General features: G+C 45.5%; 1 protein-coding gene across 2 annotated transcripts in view; it reads right to left on the bottom strand.

Moving 5' to 3' along the window:
* Nucleotides 1–5,107, bottom strand: part of LOC123425992 (protein RETICULATA, chloroplastic-like) — a 36,162-nt gene extending 31,055 nt beyond the window's left edge. For both annotated transcript variants that reach the window (XM_045109767.1, XM_045109769.1), the window contains exons 1-6: nt 4,843–5,107; nt 4,183–4,763; nt 4,001–4,099; nt 3,687–3,907; nt 2,932–3,001; nt 2,756–2,835 (exon numbers count right to left, since the gene is read on the bottom strand). In XM_045109767.1, the coding sequence (XP_044965702.1) occupies nt 2,756–2,835; nt 2,932–3,001; nt 3,687–3,907; nt 4,001–4,099; nt 4,183–4,740 (1,028 nt within the window). In that variant the 5' untranslated portion in view covers nt 4,741–4,763; nt 4,843–5,107. The remainder of the gene's footprint in view (nt 1–2,755; nt 2,836–2,931; nt 3,002–3,686; nt 3,908–4,000; nt 4,100–4,182; nt 4,764–4,842) is intronic.
* Between the last annotated feature and the right edge of the window lie 12,373 nt (nt 5,108–17,480).

Raw genomic sequence — 17,480 nt, 5'->3', positions numbered from 1 at the left:
TAACCCTTTTGCTCATGCCAACAAGGCACTCATTGGATATCTTATGCATGCTCCTTTTGCATGAATTGCATGGTGGTGGACTCATGGGACATTTCGGATGCGAAAGACTTATGCTATGCTTGCCAGCAAATTCTTTCCCATGGTATTTATACACCTTGGCCTATTCCACATGCACCTTGGGAAGACATTAGAATGGACATTGTGTTCGGGTTACCAAGAACTCAAAATGGAAAGGATTCTACCTTTGTGGTCTACATTAAAAATTGGCGCATTTCATTCCTTGCAACGAGAGAGACATGCTTCACATGTTGCAACATTGTTTTGTAGGGAAATCTTGTGCCTACATAGAGTACCCAAGTCCGTCATCTCCGACCACGGCATCAAGGTCATAAGCTATTTTTGGAAGATATTATGCGCCAAACTCGGCATCAAGTTGCTCTTCTCATCGGCATACATCCACAAACGGAGGTGGTCAATCGCACGTTGTCTACCCTCCTTCACGTGCTCATCAAGAGGAATCTTCAAGAGTTGAACAGAGGAATCTTCGAGTGTTGAAGGATTGCCTACAACCGCACACAGACTCGAGGACACTTAAGTGTCGATCGAAGTCGTCTATGGCTTCAACCGCCCACAAACTAGACGACACCTAAGTGTCAATCGAAGTCGTCTATGGCTTCAATCCTCTTTCGCCATTAGACATTCTTCTGCTACATGTCCAAAGAGCGAACAAACATGGATGCACAAGTGCCAAGTTCATGAAGAGGGTGCACAAGAAAACAAGGCTCACCATTGAGCGCCAAGTCCAATCACACGCCGACAAGGTCAACACCAACATTCCAACTACTTCCTCAAACCGATGGTCCATTCAAGGTAATCCAAAGGATCAACGACATCGCCCATAAGGTCGACATACCCATGGATAGGTACTCGGTGAGAATTACCTTCAACTTCACCAACCTTGCCCCCTTTCATGGTGATGAGGACCTTGATATGAGGACAGATCTTCCCCAGTGGAAGGGAGGAGAATGATGTGGAGCATCCCTCATACCTCACCATGGATACCCATCAAGACCAAGTAGACCAATGACGAACACATGCACGAGCCATATAAACCGAGGTGACCCTTCCACTGGGGAAATGGCTACTGCCTCAATCGGAGACCCTTTGCATACTTAGGTACAATGGCACCAAGTGCTAAGGAACAAGGAAGGCCAATGCATGGACAAGGAGCAAGAGAAGAGAAGAAGAGGCTGCTCCACTCAGGAGGTCAGACAATCTGGCAAGATTCAGGCCGAACAATCCAAGGCCAAGGGAGCGCAACTACATAGCAGTCAGACAGTCCGCTACCTTGTCGGGTAAAACCCGAACGCACCGAACACCTGGCTGGATAATCTGGCACCTACCTTGTCGAGTAAAAACTGAACGCGCCGGAACAACTGGCTCGACAATCTGGCACCTGCCTGAGCTCTGGAGACCTGATTCGCCTTCTACCAGCCACCAGCCAACCGGACTGCCCTGTTGCCCGAGTGTGCCAGCGGTCGGACGCCCGCACCTGCCCGAACCCGAGTTAGCGCACAGGGTTGAACTATCCAGGCTAAATGAAGTCAATCCGAAGTCGGATTGACTGACTAGGTGCATGCGCACTATCAAAGGAAGACCAACCCATATATCTCTCTCCACCCACCCCTTGGTCCCTAGACTAGGCATGGGCATTCCATATTAACCAAAGTTTTGGTTAATAAATTTCGGTATTTTTAGAATTTCGGTTAGCACAAAAGACAACCAAAAATAGCATAAAAAAAGGAAAACTAAATGTTCGGTTAACTGTTAATTTGGTATGGTATTTGGTTTATACCAACTATGTCGAACTAACGGGCCGATTGTGGCCGTGACGCCACTTACACCCAATGAGCTTATATAGCAAAGTTCCTTGTCCCCTGCTACCAAACCAGGCGACGTGGTACTAATAAGTGGACAAATGGCAAATGTTTTTTTAAGCTGCCATCACACTACACTTTGGGCCATGCATACAAGTGGTCAGCTCAGCCCACGGGAATCCCACACACACGCTAGTAGGCACCAAAACATGTGATGCAGTTTTAGTAGTATGTGGACTGCTAGTGGGCTAACCTCCACCTCCTTGTGCATAGTAGTACTGAAACGACGTGCTCAGTTTTAGTTGTACTAAGCCCAAAAACTTTCCATTCCAAAGTCTGTTTCCATGGCTCTAACTTTCTCTATTAACCCACCTCCGACTATCGTCAACTAGCACCACATCATCTGCAAAGGGCATACACCATGGCATATCTCCTTGTATATCCCTTGTGACCTCATCCATCACCAAAGCAAAAAAAATAAGGCCTCAAAGCTGACCCTTGGTGCATTCCTATTTTAACTGTGTCTAAGAATTTGTTGATCTAACCTTACACAATTCGGCGGTAATTGTGTGGCAAACTAGTGCAAGATTGGCACTCAAGCAAACAAAGCTTATTTTTACAATCATAAGTTGTACGGTAATTTTCCTTGTTTCCTTCAACATTTCTTGATCATTCATGAATCAAAATGGATTCCAAAAGTATCCGAGCTCTCTAAGAAGCTGCGTAATGAGATGTAACATCTCATGCTAATATCATTTGTTGTTAGATGGCCTATCTGAATATAAGTATATCATAGGAAGAAAAATTATCAAATGTGCCGATAAACTGACTACATATTGGTGACAATATTGACTTTAACATAACAAGAAGTACAATACCGCTTTGCAGTCATTATCAAGTTCGCAATGCCTTGGCCAACGAGACCACAAGAAAATCCAACTGCACCATATAAAAATCCCTGTTCCAACGTAGGGTATTTCAGATATTAGAAGAGGTAATAGCGTTCGTAACATTTCTGGGTCACAATAAGTTTCCCATTGAACACAAAAAATACCTTGAGAAGGTATGATCCGAGCCGTTGTTGAATGGAAAAACTGTATCCTGGCCTTTCAGCTTCAAAAACACTACATGAGTTCAGATCTCATCAGCGTTACACAGGATGAGCGGTCCGATGCATTAGAAACAGTAATGAAGAACAATGCCAGCCAATTATAGTAGCACAAAGTGCACTGAGATTAACATGCAACAAGCAAAGGAAATGGGAAATAAGGGTAAAATGACAAGATAGTAGTACTTAACCCAATAATCATCTGATGGCATGTTTAACTTGTAGAAATGGAAGTATGCATCCAGCAATATTATGGTTCGAATCTCACCAATAACCAGGATTACTGTTACAGTTTACTGTTGCAGATTATTTATCATTAGTGAGTTTAAGCATTGGTGACTCAACGGGATAAGATTTATACAAACAAACCTTGCCTTTTTTACAGTTTTTCACTCAATAAGATTTCTGCATTGACAAACCTTGCTTTTTTTAGGGATGTAATTGGCCTTACTTTGTGGCTTTGTTTATGGATAAAAGACAAATAGCCTAGATTGCAGAAAAGTTAGACTAAAGCTTTAACAGAACAGGAAGACAGTAATACACCTGGTTCCTACGAAAGAACTTACACGTAGAACTACAAGTACATAGAAATGTTAAATGACATGCATCTAGAGACAGAACGAGAAGCCACTTCCAATTAACATAAAATACTGCTTCCATTTTTTACTCCCGCAGAATTGTTAGCATAGTTCATAACTCACCTGCTCGGGAGAGCATCATAAGCATGCCTAACACGCCCAAGAAGACCTGCTGATGTGGACCCCCCACGGAATCGAGCATATGGTGCCAACATGCCAACTAAAGCAACATTAACAACTACGCCTACCAACATATCTGCTGCATACAACTCAAATTCCGACCAAAACTCATCACCCCTCTTCTGAACCTCCGCAAAAGTCGCGCAACATGTGTCAATAACTATCTGCCAAACGTTCCACCAAAACAATCAATTAACAATCCTACCAATGAACACTTACCAGTGTGCAATTCTACCTAAGATAAGAACTGAACCTACCTCCGTCCCAATTTTGAAGAGGAATGTAGGATCAACCAGCATCCTATTCCGGAGAAACCCAAAGGATCTAATGGCAGGACCCATGGGCCAAGCTGAGGCCTAGAACATGCAAACAGCAAAATAACCCGAGTCAGCCACATAGCAATCCCAAAAGACGCATAAGAACAAGAGCACTTCAACACCTGCATGTCCAAGTATCTCAGCAGCAGCAGCTTCTGAATCCCCATGCTTTTTGCCGCCTCGATCATATCGGCTGGCAAGCTGGACAAGCTAACCCCTTGCTTCTCCACCTCCTGGACTACCTGTTCGAAGCTAAGGATCGGCCCAAGCTCATCATCCCGCTCATTGTGGTCATCCCCCCCATCGCCACCCCCACCATTATCCCCATCTCCACCACCGCCGCCACCAGGCCGGAATTTCCCACTCCCACCGGACCCACTAACGTCAGCAACCTCGGCGCCATCCTCTTGAAGCACAGTCGGTTGGGTAACCGCGCCGACGACCTCGGCGGAAGCAGCAACCTTCCCCGCCTCTGGGGCCACGACTGCTGCGCCGGAGGTGGTGGCTGCGCTCCCATCCGCACCGCTGTGCGGCGGCAGCTGGCAACAGATCCCTCTAGCAATCCACCTCCTTCCAGTCGGGTACGAACAGCCGCTCGGCCTAGCTAGAACGGCCCGGCACTTGACGGTGCCAACGCGGCCGTGAAGGCGAACGCTCGCGCACGAGAAGGACATGGTCATGCTCCCCCGCAACACTCACAAAGCTGCGACCTCAACGCACACGCAGATATTGTCAGAATGAAATCCCGACAGTTAAGAAGGAGAAATCGGAGAAGCGCTTGCCTGCAGAAACAAAGAAACTGGGTGATTTTTGGGCGGGCGGTTTCGATTTGGACTGGATGGAGAGACCAGGGGAGTATTGTGGATTGGTGGTGGTCGTGGCGGCGGCGGCGGCGCGGCGCGAGGAAGAAGCGTGCACGGTGTGGCAGTCTCTCAGATTCGGAAAAAGTTCATTTTAGACTATTCATAATGAAGAGGAACCTAAAGTAGTAACGTTAGAGCAAGGTTAATAGATCAGCCGACTGCTGCCTATAAGCCTCCCCCACATCACCTAAAGCCTTCACTCACACAATAGGCTGTCTTTTAAGAGCAAGTACAATAGATCACAGTCAGCCGGCTATAAGACGTTCCACGTCATCAAAATCCTCGCTGGAGGGAAGAGAAGGGAGGAGAGAGAAGCGAGTCGGCGCTTCGTTAGTCGCCCGGCTATAGCACATGAACCGAAGAATAGCCGCCCGCTTGCAGTCGATGTGAGTGCTAGAGCTGACGCTTCCGAGATCCCGTGCGTCCCGCGCTGCTCCCTTCATCACAACGCCAAATCTTTCCTTTCCTCACCCAGAATTGTTTCTTGCGCGCCAAATCGAACATATGAACTCTTCAAATCGCCCCCAAGTTGCCACCTTCCGAACCCTAGAACAGCCGCGGAAGGAGAAGGGTCAGCGCCCGTGGAGGTCCCTCCATCGGAGCCTCAGCTCCTCGTGCGGCCGGCGCCTCAGCTCGTCCTGTCAACGCGCCAGGTCTTCAGGTCGTCGTGCAGTTCATGCGACCGGCATCGTCTGCAGTCTGCACCATGCTGGCTCGCTCGGATGCAGCAACCAACTGTAGGAGGTTCTTCGGCTGAAGGTCCTTGCTGGCACCGCCGGCCGGACGACTTAGATAAGCAAGCATGGTCTGCTTTCTCCATTGCGTATGCGTCTGCGGTTATAATTATTAATCTTCAATTATACGCAATGCTAGTTAACTAGCTGCTATACTTGTATCCCCAATTATCTCAACTCTGAACAATGATATGGCCCTCTGCGGTGTCATTTGGTTTGTATGATATGGTGATGTTGTTCTTTTGTATGATATGGCCACAAAGATGCAGCTTACATCGGATCACAACAGGAGATATACATATGCAAGTATTAAATCTTTAAGTCTTTATTAGAGTCAGCCTTGCAGCCAACTTAAAAGCCAGCCTATTGTGTGAGTGAAGGCTTTAGGTGATGCGGCGGAGGCTTATAGCCAGCAGTCGACTGATCTATTAACCTTGCTCTAAGTTGGATGCAAGGCTGACTCTAATAAAGACTTAAAGATTTAATACTTGCATATGTATATCTCCTGTTGTGATCCGATGTAAGCTGCATCTTTGTGGCCATATCATACAAAAGAACAGCAGCACCATATCATACAAACCAAATCACACCGCACAGGGCCATATCATTGTTCAGAGTTGAGATAATTGGGGATACAAGTATAGCAGCTAGTTAACTAGCATTGCGTATAATTGAAGATTAATAATTATAACCGCAAACGCATACGCAATGGAGAAAGCAAACCATGCTTGCTTATCTAAGTCGTCCGGCCGGCGGTGTCAGCAAGGACCTTGAGCCGAAGAACCTCCTACAGTTGGTTGTTGCATCCGAGCGAGCCAGCATGGTGCAGACTACAACGATGCCGGTCGCATGAACTACACGACGGACTGAAGACCTGGCGTGTTGACAGGACGAGCTGAGGCGCCGGGCGCACGAGGAGCTGAGGCTCCGATGGACGGACCTCCACAGGCGCTGGCCCTTCTCCTTCCGCGGATGTTCTAGGGTTCAGAAGGTGGCAACTTGGGGGCGATTTGAAGAGTTCATATGTTCGATTTGGCGCGCAAGAAACAATTCGAGGTGAGGGAAGGAAAGATTTGGCGCTGTGATGAAGGGAGCAGCGCGGGACGCACGGGATCTCGGAAGCGTCAGCTCTAGCGCTCACATCGACTGCAAGCGGGCGGCTATTCTTCGGTTCATGTGCTATAGTCGGGCGACTAACGAAGCGTCGGCTCGCTTCTCTCTCCTCCCTTCTCTTCCCTCCAGCGAGGATTTTGGTGACGTGGAACGTCTTACAACCGGCTGACTGTGATCTATTGTACTTGCTCTTACTAATTTAAGTATCACAGTGGATAGTAACATAGGAGTAGTAACATTAAGATTTTCATTTATTAGCTTATAGACTCATCTTGTCTTAATATGTGTTACGTTACTCAGGCTAATTGTAGGGTAGTATCATATACTAGTATCATACATATGATACTATAGTGTATGATGCCACATCTGTAATGCATAGTATCATATGTTACTATTATAGGTTAATTTATTTATTGACATGCAAGACACATAAGCTTTTTTGGATCCTAGGGTTAGAGTTAGAGTTGGTTAGATTGGGTTCATCTAACCCTCAAAAATCCAAACAGGTGGGTTAGAGTTGGTTAGATGAACCCACCCAAAAAATCTAACCCACCTAAGCTCTGTTTGGATCCTAGGGTTAGAGTTAGAGTTGGTTAGATTGGGTTCATCTAACCCTCAAAAATCCAAACAGGTGGGTTAGAGTTGGTTAGATGAACCCATCCAAAAAAATTAACCCACCCAAGAGGCGCCTTTTTGGGTTAGACTTAGGTGGGGTCTAGGAAAAGAAAAGAAAAATGCAGCCGAGCCGCACCAGATCCCACCCTTGTCACGTCGCTCCCCACCACCCAAATCCCGTCGCTCCCACCACCCGCTCGCGTCGCTCCCCACCATCCCCAATCCCGTCGCTCCCACCACCCCACAGATCGGGTCCCATCGCGCCGCCCGACCAACCCAGCCCGCCACCGGCCTACTCCGCCGCCCGACCAACCTCCCCACTCGCCCAAGCCGTCGGCACGAGCCCCCACCCATGCGTCGGCACTAGCCCCTCCCCATCCTCTGCCCCAGCCATTTCAGCCCGCCGCGCCCCTCCCCGCCCGCAGCAACAACTCCGTCGGCAGCAGCGACTCCCAGCCCACCTCGTTCCTCCCCGCCGTTAGCAGCGACTCCCAGCCCACCTCGTTCCTCCCCGCCGGCAGTAGTGACTCCCAACCCTCCTCGTTCCTCCGCCCAAAAGGCTCATTTCGCCGCCGGCAGCAGCCTCCAGCCCGCCGCCGCTCAGAAGGCCACACCAAATCCGACAGTAAACAGGGTCAAAAGTAGCCAAATGATTGAGAAAAAAGCATTTATTGTTAATCTAACTCTCTCATCCAAACACTTCTTTGGTTGGAGTTAGTTCAGGGTTAGTTGAGGGTTAGTCTAACTATAACCTCTAACCCATTTAGATTATCCAAACAGGGCCATAGTAGCACGTCATTTAATATGATACGGTATCATGATATGATACTCAACTCTCTTTTTCTTCATTTAATTCTATGTCACCTCATCAAAATTGCCTAGTTGGCATGCATGATACTACCTATGATACTACCATTACGGGCAGCCTCATAGTATGAGTAACTAGCTAAGTTACTCAATTTCTCTCTCTTCTCATCAATTAGTTGTCACATTATATTTTTTTGCTTAGATGTCATCTGTTGGAAATATGCCCTAGAGGCAATAATAAAATGGTTATTATCATATTTCCTTGTTCATGCTAATCGTCTATTGTTCATGCTATAATTGTATTAACAGGAAACAGTAATACATGTGTGGATAAATAGATCACAATGTGTCCCTAGCAAGCCTCTAGTTGGCTAGCTCGTTGATCAATAGATGATCATGGTTTCCTGATCATGGATATTGGATGTCATTGATAACGGGATCACATCATTAGGAGAATGATGTGATGGACAAGACCCAATCATAAGCATAGCACCAGATCGTGTTGTTCGTATGCTAAAGCTTTTCTAATGTCAAGTATCTTTTCCTTCGACCGTGAGATTGTGAAACTCCCAGATACCATAGGAGTGCTTTGGGTGTATCAAACGTCACAACGTAACTGGGTAACTATGGTTTAAAGAAACATTAGTTGTCATTTCTTAAGAGTTTGGGGCTGCGATGCTTATGTGAAAGAGTTTCAGCCGGATAAGCTCGAACCCAAAAGCAAATAAATGCATCTTCATAGGACACCCAAAACAGTTAGGTACGCCTCCTATCTCAGATCCAGAAGCAAAAGTGTTTGCTTCTAGAAACGGGTCCTTTCTCGAGGAAAGGTTTCTCTCGAAAGAGCTGAGTGGGAGTATAGTGGATACTTGATGAGGTTATTGAACCATCACTTCAACCAGTGTGTGGCAGGGTGTAGGAAGTTGTTCATGTGGCGCCTACACCAATTGAAGTGGAAGTTTATGATGGTGATCATGAAGTTTCAGATCAAGTCACTGCCAAAACCCTCGTAGGCGGACAAGGATGCGTACTACTTACAGAGTGGTATGGTAAACCTGTCTTAGAGGTCATGTTGTTGGACAACAATGAACCTACGAGATATGGAGAAGCGATGGTGGGCCCGGATTCCAACAAATGGCTGGAGGCCATGAAATCCGAGAGAGGATCCATGTATGAAAAACAAAGTATAGACTTTGGAGGAACCACCTCATGGTCATAAGACTATTAACTGTGAATGGATCTTTAAGAGGAAGACAGACGATGATGGTGAAAAGTCAACATTAAGAAAGCTCGACTTGTCGCAAAGGTGTTTTCGACAAAGTTCAAAGAGTTGACTACACTGAGACTTTCTCACTCGTAGCGATGCTGAAAGTCTATTGAAATGATGTTAGCAGTTGTTGCATCATTTATGAAATATTGCACATAGGATGTCAAAATATTGTTTCCTCGACGGTTTCCTTGAGGAAAGGTTGTATGTGATACAACCAGAAGATTTTATCGATCCTAAAGGGTGCTAACAAGTATGCAAAGCTCCAACGATCCTTCTATGGACTGGAGCAAGCATCTCGGAGTTGGAATATACACTTTCATGAGATGATCAAAGTTTTTGGTTCTATACAAAGTTTGTGAGAAACTTGTATTTCCAAAAGGTGAGTGGGAGCACTATAGAATTTCTGATGAATATATGTGGTTGACATACTGTTGATAGGAAATAATGTAGAATTTCTGCAAAGCATAAAGGGTTGTTTGAAAAGGAGTATTTTCAAAGGAAAAACCTAGATGTAGCTACTTGAGAGTTGAGCATCAAGATCTATAAAGATAGATCAAAGTGCTTAATGGAACTTTCAACGAAATGCATGCCTTGACAAGTTTTTGAACGAGTTCAAAATAGATCAGCAAAGAAGGAGTTCTTGGCTATGTTGTAAGGTGTAAATTTGAGTACGACTCAAAGCCCGACCACGGCAGAAGAAAGAGAAAGGACGAATGTTGTCCCCTATGCATCAGTCGTAGGCTCTACAAGTATGCTATGTTGTGTACCGCACCTAAAGCGTGCCTTGACATGAGTTAGTCGTGGGGTACAAGAGTGATCCAGGAATGGATCACTGGACAACGGCCGAAGTTATCCTTAGTAACTAATGGACTAAAGAATTTTCCTCAATTATGGAGGTGATTAAAGAGTTCGTCGTAAAGGAGTTACGTTGATGCAAGCTTTGTCACTAATCCAGAGTACTATGAGTAGTAAACCGGATTCGTATAGTGGAGCAATCATTTGGAATGGTTCCAGATGGGGCGTAGTAGCATCTATAGGATGACATAGAGATTTGTAAAGCACGCACGGATCTGAAAGGTTCATACCCGTTGACTATAAACTTCTATCACAAGCAAGACATGACCGAACCCCAGAACTGTATGGGTGTTGAATTCATTGCAATCACATAGTGATGTGAACCAGATTATTGACTCTAGTGCAAGTGGGAGACTGTTGGAAATATGCCCTAGAGGCAATAATAAAATGGTTATTATCATATTTCCTTGTTCATGATAATCGTCTATTGTTCATGTTATAATTGTATTAACAGGAAACACTAATACATGTGTGGATAAATAGATCACAATGTGTCCCTAGCAAGCCTCTAGTTGGCTAGCTCGTTGATCAATAGATGATCATGAGTTTCCTGATCATCGACATTGAATGTCATTGATAACGGGATCACATCATTAGGAGAATGATGTAATGGACAAGACCCAATCCTAAGCATAGCACTAGATCGTGTTGTTCGTATGCTAAAGTTTTTCTAATGTCAAGTATCTTTTCCTTGGACCGTGAGATTGTGCAACTCCCGGATACCGTAGGAGTGCTTTGGGTGTATCAAACATCACAACGTAACTGGGTGACTATAAAGGTGCACTACGGGTATCTCCGAAAGTATCTGTTGGGTTGGTACGAATCGAGATCGGGATTTGTCACTCCGTGTGACTGAGAGGTATCTCTCGGCCCACTCGGTAGAACATCATCATAATGAGCTCAATGTGACTAAGGATTTAGTCACGGGATGATGTACTACGGAACAAGTAAAGAGACTTGCCTGCAACGAGATTGAACAAGGTATGGGGATACCGACGATCAAATCTCGGGCAAGTTCTATACCGGTAGACAAAGGGAATTGTATACGGGATTAATTGAATCCTTGACATCGTGGCTCATCCGATGAGATCATCATGGAACATGCGGGATCCACCATGGGTATCCAGACCCCGCTGATGGTTATTGGCCGGAGAGGTGTCTCGGTCATGTGTGCATGCCTCCCGAACCCGTAGGGTCTACACACTTAAGGTTCGATGACGCTAGGGTTATAGGGAATTGTTATACGAGGTTACCGAAGGTTGTTTGGAGTCCCGGATGAGATCTCGGACATCACGAGGAGCTCCGGAATGGACCGGAGGTAAAGGATTATATATCGGAAGTAAGGATTTGGTCGTCAAAATGTTTCGGGCGACACTGGTAATGTATCAGGACCACCGAAAGGGTTTCGGGGTCCACGGGGAGGGGCCACCAGCCCCAAAGGCTAGCATGGGCCAAAAGGTGAAAGGGAACTAGCCCAGGGTGGGCTGGTGCGCCTCCCACCTAGGCCCGAGGCGCCACAAGAGAGGGAAGGGGGGAAACCCTAGTGCAGTTGGGCCTAAGGCCCATCTGGGGTGCGCTACCCCCTCTCTCTTGGCCTGGATGCCACCACTAGCCATAGATGGGGCTGCCGCACCCTTTGGGGGTGGGAACCCTAAAGGGGGGCCCCCCTCCCTCTCCCCATATATATAGTGGAGGTTTTGGGTGATTTGAGACACGAAATCTCTCTCTCGACGCAACCCTACTTCTCCTCTTCCGCGGTGCTTGGCAAAGCCCTGTCGGAATACCTCGTAGCTCCACCGCCACCACACCGACGTGATGCCGGATCTCTCCCTCAACCTCTCCCTCCTCCTTGCTGGATCAAGGCGTGGGAGACGTCACCGGGTTATACGTGTGTTGAACGCGGAGGTGTCATGATTCGGCACATAGATCGGAACCGACCGCGATCTGAATCGCTGCGAGTACGACTCCATCGACCGCGTTCATAGTAACGCTTCCGCTTAGCGATCTTCTAAAATATAAAGATGCTCTACAACCTCTCTCATTGCTGGTCTCTCCATACATAGATCCTTGTATGGCGTAGGAAAATTTTGAATTTGCTATGTTCTCCAACAGTGGCATCTGAGCCAAGGTTCTATGCGTAGATTCTATGCACGAGTAGAACACAAAAGTTGTGGGCGCTGATTTTGTCAATTGCTTGCCGTTACTAGTCTTATCTTGATTTGGCGGCATCGTGGGATGAAGCGGCCCGGACTGACTTTACACGTACTCTTACGTGAGAATGGTTCCACCGACAGACATGCACCAGTTGCATAAGGTGGCTAGCGGGTGTCTGTCTCTCCCACTTTAGTCGGATCGGATTCGATGAAGAGGGTCCTTATAAAGGGTAAATAGCATTGGCATATCAACGTTGTGTCTGTCACGTAGGTAAGAACCGTTCTTGCTAGAAACCCAAACCAGCCACGTAAAACTTGCAACAACAATTAGAGGACGTCTAACTTGTTTTTGCAGGGTATGCTATGGGATGTGATATGGCCAAAAGAATGTGATGTTGCATATGTGATGTATGAGATTGATCATATTCTTGTAATAGGATTCACGACTTGCATGTCGATGAGTATGACAACCGACAGGAGCCATAGGAATTGTCTTAATTTATTGTATGAGATGCAACGCCATGTTGGTTACTTTACTTTATTGCTAAATGTTAGCTATAGTAATAGATTAGCGTGACGACTTCATGGAGACACAATGATGGAGATCATGGTGTCATGCCGGTGACGATGATGATCATGGTGCCCCGAAGATGGTGATCAAAGGAGCAAGATGATAATGTCCATATCATGTTACTATATGATTGCATGTGATGTTTATCATGTTTTTTACATCTTATTGCTTAGAACGACGGTAGCAAAGATAAGATGATCCCTCATGAAAATTTCGAGAAAGTATTCCCCTAAGTGTGCACCGTTGCGAAGGATCGTTGTCTCGAAGCACCGCGTGATGATCGGGTGTGATAGATTCTAACGTTCGCATACAACGGGTGTAAGCCAGTTTACACACGCAGAACACTTAGGTTGACTCGACGAGCCTAGCATGTACATACATGTCATCGAATACAGGAGACCGAAAGGTCAAACATGAGTCGTATGGTTGATACGATCAGCATGGAGATGCTCACCATTGATGACTAGTCCGTCTCACGTGATGATCGGACATGGGCTAGTCGATGTGGATCGTGTAACACTTGGATGACTAGAGGGATGTCGATCTAAGTGGGAGTTCATCAGATGAACTTAATTATCATGAACATAGTCACATAGGTCTTTGCAAATTATGTTGTAACTTACGCTATAGCTCTACGGTATTTGATACGTTCCTAGAGAAAATATGGTTGAAATATAGAAGTAGCAATTATGCGAACTCGGTCCGTTAACTGAGGATTGTCCTCATTGCTAAACAGAAGGCTTGTGTCCTTAACACAATGCTCGGTGTGCTGAACCCCAAGCATGATCTATGGATGTTGCGAACATCCGACATACACGTTTTTGATAACTACATGATAGTTCAGTGCATATTGCTTGAACGACTTAGAATTCAAGTGTTAAAGACGTTTCGAACGTCGCAGGACATACGTGATGATCCAAGAGATGAAATTGGGATTTCATGCTCGTGCCCTTGTTGAGAGGTATGAGACCTCCGACAAGATTCTTTGTCTGCGAAAGTAAAGGAGAAGAGCTCAATCATTGAGCATGTGCTCAGATTGTCTGAGTACTACAATCGCTTGAATCGAGTGGGAGTTGATCTTCCAGACGAGAGAGTGATAGTCTCCAAAGTCATTGACACCAAGCTACTAGAGCTTCGTGATGAACTATAACATATCAAGGATGGATATGATGATCCTTGAGCTATTCACGATGTTTGACACCGTGGAGGTAGAAATTGAAAAGGAGCATCTGTTAGAGCATATTTCTCCATATGTGGTTTTGGTAATTGATGACAATTCCTATGGACTAACGGTTGCCTTAAGTTATATTTATAGGATTTGTCCATATGCACTTCTTGAAGTCCATCTGTTGGGTTCAAGGAGTTTATATGATGACCAATATGGTATTCAAGGTATTATCCGAAGAATGGTCATAGAGGCACAAGGTTGATCAAGATCGTTAGACAAATAGTAAATCAATATGATCAACACACAAAGCGTACAAGATGTACCGAGAGGGATCAAGTGATCACATGGTATGGTAAGCATTGTCCATTACGTGTTTTGTGTACTAACCCATGGTCTTCGTGAGAGTTCTATGTGGGGGGGGGGGTAGGTGTGTTTCCATGGGCTTGCGTCAAAAGGAAGATCTCATACAACCCATGAAGGATGACATGAAGTGGTGATCGTCATCAAGATTGCGGTGTGCAAGTTCACGTGGATCAGCACGAATATATCATGCTTGAAGCTTGCCGTCCATTGTGGTGGCAATGGACTTGTGAAGATATGCTGAAGAGTGGCTCACCCATAGTGAGTATGGGGGAGCAATCAACTAGTCTTCATCAAGCCAACGCAATCAAGAAAGGTGGTCCCTCTTGAGGAAGCCAAGATCATCATCATCTAGCTCAAGAGGACTAGGTGCAAGGTATAGGTTTTCCCTTGATAGGTTTTCTGTTTTAGAATAGATTGTCGTACTGTCAAAGGGGCTCTCAAGTGAGTAGCTTGATCGTAGCGTTCGTTGAGAGCTCAAACCATTTGCATCCTTGCATCATACTTCTTGGTTCTTTTTTGCTGTTTCTCTTTGTGAGTTTTAGAGCTTATGGTCATCTTCATGACAAGCTCGAGTTCATCGAAAATGGAGTCCATATGCGTCTTCTATGATGTTTTTGATGTTGGGAGTTTTTACCGGTCTTATTCGAAGAAGGGTTCTCACCATTTTCTTATGGTCCTTTTCTCACTTGCTTCTTATTTATATTTCTATCAAGATTGTGTTAGCACATGCCGTTAGCTTTCCAACAAACTTGGTTTCGTGGAATTCGGAATCCGTATGCGAAAGTTAGAGCAGTTTCAATATCGAGCGGTAGTACCGCTCCTCGTGCCAGCGGTACTACCGCTCTTATAGCGGTAGTACCGCCCCCGGAGCGGTAGTAATTTTTTACTACCGGTCCCTAGAGGTAGTACCGCTCCGTCGGACTGTTTTTTGCATCCTTTTTGGCCTCAGCATGGTTGGTGAACCTATCGAGCGGTAGTACCGCTCCCATGAGCAGTAGTACCGCTCTGTGCGGGCTGTGAAGCATAACGATTGGATTTTTTCCCACCTATAAAAGGGGGTCTTCTTCCCCATTGAATCTTATCTCTTTAGCTCGTGTTCTTCCCCCATTGTTGACCTTCTTCGAGCTTGCTAACTCTCAATCCCTCCAATGATTCTTGCTAGTTCTTGAGGGAAAAGAGAGAGGAGATCTAGATCCACATTTCCACTAATCACTTTCTCCTCTAAGTGACGGGAACCCCTTGGGTCTAGATCTTGGATTTCTTCGTGTTCTTCTTCGTTCTTCCTCTCATTTTCCTCCCTAGCATTAGTTGCTTCGGTGGGATTTGGGAGAGAAGGACTTGGGCACTCCGTGTGCCCTTGCCATTGCATTACTTGCATCGATTTGAGTTCTCGACGGTGATACGTGGAAGTGAAGTTTGAGAAGCTTATTACCTTTGGTACTTAGTACCCTAGATATTGTTCTTCGTGGATGCTTTGGCGTCCTATAAGCTTGGTGGTGTCTCGAAGCTCAATCATTGTGGTGTAAAGCTCCGGGCAAGCGTTGGGGTCTCCAATTAGGTTGTGGAGATTGCCCCGAGCAATTTGTACGGGTACCGGTGACCGCCCCCAAGGTTTGCCATTTGTACGGGTTCGGTGACCGCCCTCAAGGGTCCCTTAGTGGAATCACGACATCTTGCATTGTGCGAGGGCGTGAGGAGATTACGGTGGCCTTAGTAGCATCTTGGGGAGCATTGTGCCTCCACACCGCTCCAACGGAGATTAGCATCCGCAAGGGTGTGAACTTCGGGATACATCATCGTCTCCGCGTGCCTCATTAGCCATATTGTTTATTGTCATATATCTTGCTATCACTTAGTTGTTTATCTTGCTTAGCATAAGTTGTTAGTGCACATAGGTGAGCCTAGTTGTTGTAGGTTTTGTACTTGACAAATTAAACGTTAGTTTTATTCCGCATTTGTTCAAGCCTAAACCGTAATTATTTTAAAAGTGCCTATTCACCCCCCTCTAAGCGACATCCACGTCCTTTCAATTGGTATCAGAGCTAGGTCTCTATTAGGGTTAACCCCTAGAGAGTAAGGATGTCGACTAGGGGTTTAGGATTCACTAACACTCTTAATTTCGATGGCACAAATTTTGATGTTTGGGTAATTCGCATGCTTAATCACTTTCGGGTCTTGGACCCAAATTTAGAGAGAATTGTAGATATGGGTTTTTCTCCTCCAAAGGATTCTCAAAATATATCTTTCGAGGATGAGAAAAACTCTTATCTCGATGCTCAAGTTTCTAATGTGCTTATTGATGCTTTGAGCAATGTAGTTATATTTCAACTCATGCCATTCCGGGATTCTCATGAGTTGTGGACAAAGCTTCAAGATAAATATGGTACGTCCAAGATTTGTGGGAATGATTGTTCTCCCTCCACCTCCGGTCGTATGCTCTTCTCAACTTCATCTACTTCACCTACATGTGGATTGCCACAAGGTAATGATATGGTGAGTAGTGGTGATAATTGCAATGATGATAGTGGGTTTATTATTGATGATCCTTCTTCACTATATTATTGCGATGCTTCATCTTTGGGCATTAACACTTCGAGCACTCTAAATGTTTTACATGCTTGTGTTGATAGTCCTTGCATATCATGTAAAAACTGCTTGACTAAATCTCATGATGATATGCTTCCTATATCTTGTTGCCATGATAAAAATGTATATATTTCCTCGAGTTGTTGCGCTAACAATGTAGAGGAAATTTATCACTCTATGGAACAAGATGTGGCCTTGAATGATGCTTCAAGGGATCCTACATCATCATCTATTGTTACTCACTTTTGCCTTATGGCTAAGGCTTCAAAGGTATCTCCTACTTTGAATCCCAATGTATCTCATGATGATGATGTTGATGATA

The sequence above is a fragment of the Hordeum vulgare genome, chromosome 2H (genome assembly GCF_904849725.1).
Source record: "Hordeum vulgare subsp. vulgare chromosome 2H, MorexV3_pseudomolecules_assembly, whole genome shotgun sequence".
NCBI lineage: Eukaryota > Viridiplantae > Streptophyta > Magnoliopsida > Poales > Poaceae > Hordeum > Hordeum vulgare.
Note: the sequence above shows the minus strand (reverse complement) of the source record. Positions and strands in the feature narration are given on the sequence as shown.